Raw genomic sequence first — 12,115 nt, forward strand, 5'->3', positions numbered from 1 at the left:
GCATAAGAAAAGCTTTATAAAGTCAAAGTGCACAAGATTAAAGCTTTAAAATAGGATGTTATGCTAACGTTTCTTTGTCTTTGCAGCACTTGAATACCACAATCTGAACACGTCTGTTGAAACCAGAGACTTCTGGGTTGTCACAGGTAAGGATGTCATTGCTCTAATTGGGTAAAGAAAAAAAAATCATCTTCTGAAACTTTCTGAAGTGTCTCAAAATGCATTTATCAGGCATGCATCCATTATTGAAGTAATGTTGTATTATTTACATGATGGAATTAAAGCATAATTTGTTAAAACTTGAGAAAAGTCTGCTTGTGTTCATTTTTTTTTCACTTTGGTCTGACAGTTAAAGCCAAAGTTATACATACATTTGCACATGCAGGTTTAAAGTAACTTTTTAAATTGAACAATCTTTCTTCTTTCTGGAAGTGATAGGAATATTTTGGATTTTTCTAATTATATAATTACAGGATGTAGCATACTGATATGATATTTAAATTAACTTTAACAAATCTAAAATTAATTATTTTTTATTTGATTATTTTAAATATTTTAATTTAATTTAAATATTCTCTTTTGGGAGAGTGGTGTCTAATTTTCTAATGTATCTTCTACTGTTCCAAAATAATATTATCAAAGAATAAATCTCAATGTTCGAATGCATATTTGTACGTTGGCTTCAGGTATGAGTCTCAGATCAGATTTTGTGGCTTTTAATCTGCACATGCTGCAATATTAGGCTGAGTCAATACAAGGTCAGCACCGCCGTAATGAGATCTACTCCCACTCAACACGACATACAATCAACAGAAATGCTTTTTCAGTTTTCGATAAAGTGGAGCACCTGTGTGGAGGTTTCTTTCTTTCTTTTGTTTAGCATTAGTAAGAAAGGTAAATAAAACCCACTTTATTTTTCTGTGCCAGCTTGTCTTTTTTTACTTGTTAGATCACATCAAATTCATAGATTTTAACAGACCTTTGAATGTTAAATTATTAGATTTGAACACATTTTGGTTTCTCAAAATACAATGTTTGCTTAAAATCTTAAAATTCAAACATATATTATGCCAATTTTATACAGTAATTTATATATTTTTTGTTACCAGAACATGATAGTCTGGGAGAATATGGAATCTGATCCACAAGTCTTTGGAGATAAAGCTCAACATTTCTTCTTTAAGATAAAAAAAAAAAAAAAGTATATTCTTGCTTAGGTTTTAACTCCTTGGTTGAATTTGGTAAATGATTTTGATGATAATGAGAAAGTTTTCAGTGACTCAGATAATGCCAAAATAACTGGAAATGTTTATAATTAATAGCTTAAATCGCATGTTATATGGCAACAAGTCAATGCATACAGGAACCTAAACATGTTAAGGACAACTTTAAGTTAAATCGAATATTAGAATGGGGAAATGAGGAATTAAGGCAGATCTATAGTCAAAACTAGGCCCAAACCTGTCCTAGTAGTGAGGCATACTTAATAAAACGTGTTTATGGATCCAGTTTCCCAGCAGAAAGCGCATTTAGGGTTTTGCTGTTGTCTTCTCTGATGCAGGAATCAAGAAGTTTATGAAGCATCCACATATCCTAATTCATAAGTTCTTTGCAGTTCTGTTTGAACGTTGTAAGTTGTCAGGACGTAACACTTTTAGTATCACTTATTTTCCCCAAACGTGAGAACACTCAACTTATTTTGCTTGTCCCTTTTAAGTTTTCTCTACACATTTTAGGCTGTATAAACCAGAAGGACACATGCAAATTTTTTTACCTTCTTCTTGTTCTTTTTTATTTTTTGCCCTGAAGAACAGCTTACTATCTGTCTTAACCATCTCTCCACTCTGCCTTATGACTGAACTTGCAGTGATCCAGGATGTTGATAATGCCAGCCTGGAGGGACAGTACCAAAGCTTTGCCAGTCTAATGGAGCAGCGGTTGGCCGACTTGTTTGTGTTGGCAGGGCAACAGGGCACTCGTTTTAGACGAGCCACAACTGTGGGCAGCTTCACCGTCCAGGTACTAAAACAGCAGGCATCAGCTTATTTTGTCTTCTCTGATATTTTATCAGACTGCCCTTGCATGTTTATGAGAAGTCAGTGAAATGAAATTGTTTATGTTGGCTTCTTTCAAATGCTATGAATATTTCATAAGACGTACACTTTGATAAACACGTTTATATCACTCGAGATGAGTACTTGTGGCCAGTGCCTCATAATTAGGGAGCTTCTTAGCTCATCATTTACTAATTGCCCATCAAAACAAGCCAGAGACTTTTCACTAAACAACTGCTCTTAACATTTCAGTTTAGTCATTAAAGCAGAATTGCACAAAAATGTAATTAACTGCTTGACCTACTGTATCATTTCGGATGACTATGGCGTAAGACATGTTGTCTTCAACCAGATGGTGAGCATCCGCAGAGCGTCCGGGTTAAAGAATCCAGCAGAGATGACTTACTACGTCCAGCATAATGGGATTCCTCTGTCTGGCACGTCAGCTGCCAAGGTCCTGAACACAGTGGACTCTCAGACCATGGCACTCACCCTGGGCTACTTTGTCCAGGTGCAAGCAGAACGTAAGCACATTTCCTCTCTTCCATGTTTGACCATAAAGAACTTTTTAACGAACCCTTCACAGTAAGGTAAATGAAAACATGTGATTCACCCTCGGTTTGGAAAGAAGAGCCGGCGCTGGGGTGAAGGGCCCAGAAAAAAGGGTTGCTCTGTAATCTCCTTGAAATGCTCCCAGTGGGACAGTGTTTGTTTGGGGCTGCAGATCTGCTCAATGCTAAGAGGGAAAGAGAAGAGGAGAAAGGGTGCACACACGCAGGGTTTTCTCATAGATTGTAGCCTTCAATAGCTGAGTCAGGGCCTCTGTATATCAGATTGAGCTGCACAATGTCACTTGGCGAGGGCGATTAATGATTCCGCATGTTTTAGAATGTCGCCTTTTGTTATTGCTGTAAAATCTCTATTCTTATGTAATCTTTGCAACTACCGTAAATGTCCGGACTATAACCCACTACTTTTTTCACACATTTTGAACACTATGGCAACAATGATGCGGCCAATATATGGATGTTTGACTAGAGACGAAAGAGACATTGAGAGGGAAAATGAAAGAGACTGAGGAAGCGTGTGACAAAGTAATTCTGAGGTTGTTCGATTCCAACACTGAAGAAGGCGACTTTACTAGTTTTAGTGCACAGGAGGAAGATGAAGATAGCAATCAGTGACTGTTCCTGGTAGGCTACTGTATTTTATTTTGTCTTAAGCAGCCATGTTCAGAAAAACATTTAGTACATATTTGTGTATAGTACTGAAATAAAAAAGCTGTGAATAATACTTTAACAAAGATCTTTCTGTGTAACATCTTTCTGTATAAATATCTCATGTTACAACATGGATACTTGTGGCCGATACACAAGTGTAGCCTATATAAAAGTTAAAAAAAATGTTTTTAAAGTTATTGAATGAGGCTGATATGCAGGTGCGCACACTAGTCCAGAAATTACAGTAATTCACTTGTGGACCAAATGTTTCTGTCACAGTCTTATAGTCTACTTAATTAAGAAACGGTAAAACGTCTTTCTGCTTTTTCAGCTGTGGTCAAGAACCCTCCAAATAACCTCTGGATTATTGCTGCAGTTTTGGCCCCGATCTCAGTGGTAACACTCATCATTATTATCATCACAGCTGTGCTGTGCAAAAAGAACAAGAACGACTTTAAAGCTGACGCCATTGGTAACCTCAATCCCAGAGCCAAGGCAAGTTTCCTTCTGTCAGTCCTTTGTCTTTAGTTATGCAGCTAGGTCTATCAATTTCCATGCTTACTAAATATTATAATTATTTGTTGTTTGTTAGTATAAAGTTAATCAGCTAAGAAAATATGCTCTATTTGTGTTTTTGTGCTTTGTGTGTCAATGTAAAAGATCTACTGTTCATGGGTCATATTATTGAATATATCACTAAATGATTTCTCCAAACCTCCTTGGGCATGTTTACCAACAATAAATATCTGTAGCAGTGAGTTTTCGTCCTGTGTGATGGAGATCATTTTTGACGTCAGATGTTGTCTGACCAGTTTACCCTCCATACATGACATGTGTAACATTCATTTGAAGAGACTTTTTATTACTCAAACTCTCAGTTTGAGTTGCACAATCACTCCTTGACCCACCAATATAATTTAGGCTATTCTGACCGCACAGTTATTGGCAGAAATGACAGTGCTGGCTAACAGCCAACCACATCAGAGAAACAACGTTGGTTAGATTTTCGAATTGCAGATATTGTCACATTCACTATTGTGGTGAACCATGATTACACTGGACTTGCCACAGAATGTTTATAAATTCCTCAGTTTTTAAGTTTCCGAGCTACTGCTCTTACACAACATTTCTCTTGACCTTCTCCACCTAAGTTGATGAATCATCATATAAATCTTGACTTCATGAGTGTAAATTGTACCCTTTCTTGTGAGTTATTTTGTGATTGTTGGATATTGTACAGTGTGTTAATGCACTGGTCTGTCATTCCAAATGTAACTTCATCACTCTCATGCAAATTTTGGTTGGATTCTTAGGTCCCTTGTTCTTGCTTTGTTTCATTTATTATTTTTTAAAATAGTTCCCGATGTCAGAAATGACAGTTAATATGACTGATTTGAACCAAATAACCCAAACCCAATGAAGAGTCTATAATGCAGAGATTACTGCCTTGAATTCTTCTTTTTTTTGGCACATTACCTAAATCCTTTTAATTCTTTCAGTCTTTTTTGGGAGAATCTCAGATAATCTGGAAGCCAAACTTAGATCTCACTAGCATCTTTTAAACAGCTGCCTTTGTGTTTTCAGATGGCGTATCGGAGAGACGTGAGCTATTATCACCAGGTATCTATTACTCTGTAATTCTTCTCATTAGTAATCTGTGTTTTTATTTCCAAGGCTCAGCTGAGCCTGCCGTGGGATTTGAATGGGATTCTGTTCAGAGAACACTGCTGGGATAGTTCAGTAAATCCAGCTGTGCTGATGAAAACCAAGGATATAACAGCACTTCAGAGTAACAAAGCTTTCAAAAAGCAATTTTCTGGGAAGCAAGGCTAATATTGTCCTTTCTTCTTCTTGTAGCTGTCTCTAGATAGCAGGATTTAAAAGGTTAGGCCTTGTAGAGCAACAGTGTTATGCAGGATGTTTTAAGCAGAAAGATCATTTCTGCCTGGGTACATGCAAATCCTTATAGTCAACTAAGTCTAAGTGCTTTCACATTGAGATGATATGCTTGTTTATCTTGTTTTGGTGTTTGCATATATTGGAGCAGACAAATTAAAATGCAGATTATAACTAACAGCAGACCCCATCGCTTTCTCTGTTGACTCGTTCATAGGAAAGAGTGCAGTAAAATCGTATGCATTAAACCAAAGAGGTACTCAGATTCTAAGCAGTTATCACACACAGAGGAAGATCTTGCTATCTCATTTTATAAAACAGAGACCTCTAAAATCATTTTCATTAAATATCATGTGTGGTCTGCCAGGACATTTAACATATTTCATTTTCAGAGTACACTGTGAATACTTGCTACTAAGGAATATGAAAGCAAAGGAAAGCTCTTGAAATGCTCAAAGATAGTGACTCCTAAAATTTTAAAAGGGCCCTCACATCAAGCCCTCCGCAATACGGAATGTGCAAACCGAACCCTTTTATCATACTTACTTGTTAGTGCTTCTTCTTTAAAGACTAGCAACAGCAGCACTTTCGATAAAACTCTCGGAGTGTGGGTGTGAGTGTGTGCTAAAGAAGATGAACGTTCAACGGGAGTATAACACATTGATTTTGCAGTTTGGCCCGGCTGCTCTTGGGCTGTGATATGTGTCAGACAATTTATGACTCTGAGATGACAACTGTCGTAAATTTTTCAGCATATATTTGTGTGAGTGGTCTTCTATTTATAAGCATACCGATACCAAATTTTAGACCAACTTGGTTTTACACCTTTATCTTATCTTGTATTCTGCTGAACTTAATCACTGCATTTTAACAAAGACCGGTGTATCTCATCTTGTTGACTACTGCTGTTTTTTATTTATTTAACCAGAGACAGGAAGTCCATGAAGAACACGAAGAAAAGTCACAGTTAAATCTGGGCTTATCTATTCAAAGGCATGACGAGCAGTAATCCCAGTTCCGCTTTTTAAATCCCTCTAACTTTTAAGGATGTACTTGGCAACTATGCTGAGATGCTTGTCTGTGCGAATCTTGGGACGGACTCATACATATCTTTGCATTTTTTTATACTGAATTGCATTCGCAGAAGGGGAGAAATTAGTTATATAAACTCTCTGTCACTCTTTATTCCTACCTAACACGTCCATCAGCCAGTCCAGGGATTTGACTATGCCAAGCAGCACCTGGGCCAGCAGGGAGGAGATGAGGAGACGCTGCCTGTCAGTCAGGATACTTTAGTGATGTCCCTACAAATTCGGGATACATCACTGTCGCTAGAAAAGGCTCTGCAACAAGATGGGACAGCCAACAAAAAAAGTCACACTGCTGACAAACACAAAAGGTAAGATACTCCCACCGTTCCTCCCTTCAAGCTATGATCTATGTTACCCTTTTATTTTCCAAAACTGTGTCAAAGCTATAATGTTGAATATTATATCAATAGCTTTGGTTTAGTCTTTTTGAAAAAAGATGAAGCAGGGCTGCTGGGCCGTTCAGTTGTTAGAGCACTCGCACAATTTGCAGAGGCTATATTTCTCTACATGGTTATCTCGGGTTTGATTCCCTATCTCAGGCTATTTGATGTCGTTTCCTGTCTTTCTCCTCCCTTTTTCCTCACTGTTCAAAAGAGGACACTAGAGCCTAAAAATGTTTTTTAAAAATGAAGATGAAGCAATACCTCAGTCTAGTTGGAAATATCATTTTGATTTGTGCATCATAGCATATTGAGAGCATGGCCAAAGCAACTGGTGTTTTCAATACTGTGCAGTTAAAAAGCTTTTTTTATTTATTTTTCTACAGTGTAAAACGTCTTTTGAAACAAATATGTATTTTGCAACCTAGAATACTGGCCAGAAAGCATAACAATACAAGAATGTTATAAACACATATAAATAACATTTGCTTTCTATTAAAATACTCTATATACTTTTGTAAGTGGCATGCTTATAACTAAATGTGGGGAAAGACAGACCAACAAGTGGAAGGATCTTGCACTGAAGAGAAAGTGATTTTGCATTTGATATTTAGCCATTGTGGACACTGCACTAGTAATATAGTAGTAGTAAAGTGATGTCAAAAGCCATTTGGCCGAATCAAAAATGAATGTTTGATGAAAAACAAAAGATAAGATGTATTTCTTTAAATATCCTAAACATTTTCTTTAAGTTTTGATATGGTACTAAATTTGATATGTAAAAGGTACTTCTCAGCCCCTCAGAAATGTTGACCTTGAAATACTTCAACACACCTACTTTTTGACCTAAATTACTAATTCTGGTATTGTTGATGGAAGAGGCTAGTAATGAGAGACAGATATTAAGAATGAATGAATAAATAAATGAATAAAAAACAGATAAACAGAGAAATAAGTTTTGCCACTCAGAAAGATTTGTTAGGGGTTTAGCAAATGTATACGGCTGCTTATGACCCCCCAACAGAGGGTGCCCCTGTTTAAGATTAGCAATAAAAATGAGAACTCAAAGTTCATCGAATATTGTTTATTTATTTATTGTTTAGTATGTATTATGGTTGACATTAAAAGGTAGATTTTTTTTAAATCAAATTGATCAATTTTATTTTTCTCAAGCAGCAGCTGTTGATACCAAATTGCTCAGATTATACTTTAAAGTTTCTTAATTTCCTAATTCAGTTTTATTTAAAGTTACACCAAGTTTCAGCTGCAATATTTGACGAACACACTAATAAAAGAATCCATGCATTCATACTTGGTGGATACAAAATCCCGCACTTCATTTGTCTTCTATTCACAGTTTTCATTCAGTGAAAGTGAACTACACACCTCCTTTAGACTAAACTCGTTATACTTCTTTGTGTCTTTCTCTCTGCAGCATTGCCTGCTTTAGAGTTTTTCATTGCTGTTATCAATTTTAACAGACTATTAGGGGTTATACCATAATTCTTTGATCTCACAGCCAGTCTTGTAGTTTTATTTTCAGCTAAGGACTGATTAGCTGTAAATCCAGCAAACACTGCAGTGTTTGAAGTCATGGGAACAAGTATGAATACAACTGTACAGTTAATTTGTAAAGTAGTCGTGGCTCACTTTAGACATGAATACACATTGTTAGAAACATACTCAACATATGCTCAACCATACAATACGAAATGCGTATTGCACTATAGGTTGAAAAAGCAAATCTTAAACTCACTGTAATTTTCTGACATATTTATTCAAAGAAATTGCAGAATTTGTTGCAGTTCTATTAGAGTAATAAAAGTCATAATCTCTAAAGCTTTTAAAAATGTTGAAATTAGCAAATGTTTCTCCTATTTTACTTCCAGGATTTGCTTGTTTCTCCAGCTACAGTATGTGACATAAATGAGTAATCAATATACAGTGGGTGAGAAGCTACTGGCCTTCGACACAGCAAGGGTTCAAATGCCAACCTGAGGACATTTGCTGCATTCTCCATTCCCTCTCTCTGCTTGCTTTCCGCCTGACAAATGTGGATGAAGATGATCAGTTCCACAAAATCTTTAAAAACGCACATTCATTCACACAGAAAAAACAAAACAAAAACAGCGGTGTATTTTGGAGATCATTTTCTTATTTTGCAGTTTTTTTAGTTGCTTATAAAAATATACCTAAGATAAATGAATTTGACACAAGTGAAATTATATTTAGCTCTACCAATGTTTTTAAACATACAAGCAAAATTTGTGTGTAATAAACAGTAACACTTGAGAAGAGGGACAAAACATGTCCTATGGATAAAGCACAAAATTTGTATAAAATATACACAAAATATAATTTTTTCAAATATCTGACTAAACTAACATGGCCCATGTGAGCACAATAATGTACGTTTTCCTGGTGTTTGCTGAATATTTTTTATTTTAAACATTGTAGTAGGTGGATGGTGTCTGTAAAATCCCTTGTCCTGGAGCAGAACTCAATACATTATAATAGTTTAAAACAAATAAAGGAATACTAAGGTCATATATTATGACAATGAAGTATAAGTGTTCAAATAAATAATTATAAAAGTATCAATAAATTGAATGAAAAATAATTTTTATATATTTTACAATTCCCTTGAAATTTGTCCCAAGTTTTTGTCAACACCATCAGACATAAAAAGAATGCAAAAAATCAGGCATTATTGGGGGGCATCAGAACTTCTGAGGACCCCATGACGTCTTTCTTTCTCTTCTTTTGCCAAGAGGGATAGGCAGCTCTGGTTAGCTTATGTTATTCTTTAGTTGTTTCTTCTGTTTTATTCTTACGTTGTTCAACACAACCATGATGTGTCAACACCATAACTGACAATTTACAAAACTTTGATGAAATTTTGTGAAATAAATGCTTACTTTTAGTATATTGTAAAGATTTCATGGACCTGATGAGCTACAATATGGCCTCTTTCAGAATAACATCATATAAATTGCAGTAGTTTGGCATTTTGTCAACTCCATCAGAGTTTTAACTGACAGCCTGACTCTTTCAGTGATAGTGTTGACAAATCTCACTTAAATGTGCAGTTAATTCATCTTAATGTATTTTAAATAAATGACATTACTTCACATGTATCAAGTATTTCTTTTTACTTACTAGTTTGTCACCACCTTCTGTTCTGTGTCAACTCCGTCATGCACTGTCAAATCCTTCAGATGGACTTCGTTGTTTTTTGTTTTAAATAATATTTCTTTTGTTTCTTGAGAAGCATTTGTCTATAAAGCTGAGCATTTGTCTGTTTTATGCTATTTAGGTTAAATCCGGTAAGACAGCTTGACCGTGCAAGAAGTATTCTGTAAACATGGATAATAGTTTAGCAATTTTATTTAATTTTGTTAAACACATTATAATAAATTTACAAGAGCTTTAGTGGATAGGAGGGAAAAGGTGAGGTTGTAAAAAGGAAGGGATGACATAACCTGGCTGCCAGCCCAGCTTCCTGGGAACTTACCGCCTTTCCTGTTGCTATGGTTACTCGCAGCAAGTTGCCAAGTGAAGACGGTTCCGTCATCAGCGACGAATCAGAGAAGCTGAATTCTAAGAGGGGCCTGACGGTGCCGAAAGTCACAGCGCAGCAGAAATCGACAAAGGAGGAGGCCCGCAGGAGGGACGGTGAGAGTCGCACGTAGATGCAAATAAAAACGAGTCATTTTACCGCTTCTTCGCTGGCAAGGTCAAGGGCTTCCAAAAAAGCAAAACAAAAATATATTTTTCCTTTTTGGGATAAAGATGTTTGCACTGTCTAAGGTTTTCCATCACACAACGGGTCAGTTAAAAGGAATGCACTGGCACTGCAGCTTTTTTGTAGTCAGAAAGGTAACCACCCCTCTTCCCCCCAGCAGTAGGTGGAGATGGACCAAATGAATATGCATGAGGCAGACACTTTACTGAGACGGTATGGTGTGTTTGACTGCTGGCTACTGTGACGAACCAAGATTAGCACACATACACCCTCTAATACTCAACTCCTATAAGTCCAGAAATACCTTGTGAAATCTCATAACTCGTGTTCCATTAAATTTTGTTCTACTTTGAATAATGTCTTGTTTTGTCCACATGTGGTGGACATGAGTAAAATTCCTCCAGTTCCGTCTCTCTGCTTGTAAATTGGATCAAATTTGTCAGATTCTGATTTTCCTAACGGCTAGATTTGAATAATTCAACAGCTGAGTTCGGCGAAACTGGAACTGAGTCCAGTTTTTTCTGATGCTGGATAACGGACAAAAGTGCAGAGTCAGTTTCTTTCATTTATCACGCAGATGCATTACCACAACACTGGAAGCCAAAGCTGTCCTTGTGATCTATTGTTGCTATCCACAACTTCATTTACTGAGACAGATGACTTTTGTGTGATACAATTCAGAAACTGTTGGTTCACATTCTTCTTTTTTGGGGGGATGGAAGTAAGGGAAGAGGGTGGCCAGACAGGCAGGATGACAACTCTTCCCGCATTGATTGATGCGGTAGTGATTATCGGTATTTGCTGTCTCTTTGTTTGTAAACTTCTGCTCTTGTCTTCAGATCCATACGACACATCTTCTGGCTCCCTGCAGCTAATTTCCATAAAGCCTGTAACTGCACAGACAAATTGCTCCCACCCTGCATTTTCCGACCGCAGCCAGGACTCAGCCATCGTCAACGGAGAGGTGATTTACACCCACATCTGCACTTTGAGAGATGTTGGTTTTTATTGGGCCAGAACATCACTTGGAGATACAGTGCTGTAAAACAGTGCCTCTTACAGATTTCTCTTTTTTTGTCGCACTTGAATGATTTAAATTATCAAACACATTTTTATATCATAAAAATATATTTTTATTGTCAAATCATTGAGATCAACCATATTTCTTTACTTCAGTATGAATGATCACATCTTGTTCAGGCTTCTAGAACCAAGAAATGACTGGAGTATAAACTGCCTGACATGATGAAGTAGCCTAAACAGCAACAAATTATGTCCTGATCTAAATTAAAACACAGATGAGAAATAAATTGATTAAAGTCTCTAAGTCTGAATTGGGTTACAAAGCCGTTCTGGTAGGATTTTGGACTTCAGCTACCCACAGTGAGAAGGATTATCCATAAATAAAGACAATGTGGAAAAGTAGCAAAACTTCCCATGAGATGACCAATCCTCCAATAATAACTAATTGAAGAAGTCATAACAAAAATCCAGAATAACATCTTAAGAACTGCTTAACTCTCTTGCCTCCATTAAGGAAAACTTTTTAAAAATGAAAAAGAAACTGGGAAAAATAACAATGATGTCCAAAAAGAACATTAAGGCTTGTTTCCAATTTGCCATAAACTATTTTGCGGACTGATGCAAGACACAGGAAATATTTTGAATGTGTGACCATCTGTTAAAACTCAAAACTGCATCTTAGAAAATTAACATCATGTTGACTTAC

The 12,115-nt window shown here is 36.4% G+C and overlaps 1 protein-coding gene across 2 annotated transcripts in view; it reads left to right on the forward strand.

The window, feature by feature from the left end:
* kiaa1549lb (KIAA1549-like b) overlaps positions 1-12,115 on the forward strand; it is a 65,323-nt gene that overhangs the window by 42,923 nt on the left and 10,285 nt on the right. For both annotated transcript variants that reach the window (XM_028015710.1, XM_028015712.1), the window contains exons 8-15: positions 87-146; positions 1,868-2,019; positions 2,407-2,578; positions 3,606-3,769; positions 4,859-4,894; positions 6,379-6,569; positions 10,186-10,316; positions 11,226-11,350. In XM_028015710.1, the coding sequence (XP_027871511.1) occupies positions 87-146; positions 1,868-2,019; positions 2,407-2,578; positions 3,606-3,769; positions 4,859-4,894; positions 6,379-6,569; positions 10,186-10,316; positions 11,226-11,350 (1,031 nt within the window). The remainder of the gene's footprint in view (positions 1-86; positions 147-1,867; positions 2,020-2,406; positions 2,579-3,605; positions 3,770-4,858; positions 4,895-6,378; positions 6,570-10,185; positions 10,317-11,225; positions 11,351-12,115) is intronic.

Source organism: Xiphophorus couchianus, chromosome 4, assembly GCF_001444195.1.
Source record: "Xiphophorus couchianus chromosome 4, X_couchianus-1.0, whole genome shotgun sequence".
Taxonomy (NCBI): domain Eukaryota; kingdom Metazoa; phylum Chordata; class Actinopteri; order Cyprinodontiformes; family Poeciliidae; genus Xiphophorus; species Xiphophorus couchianus.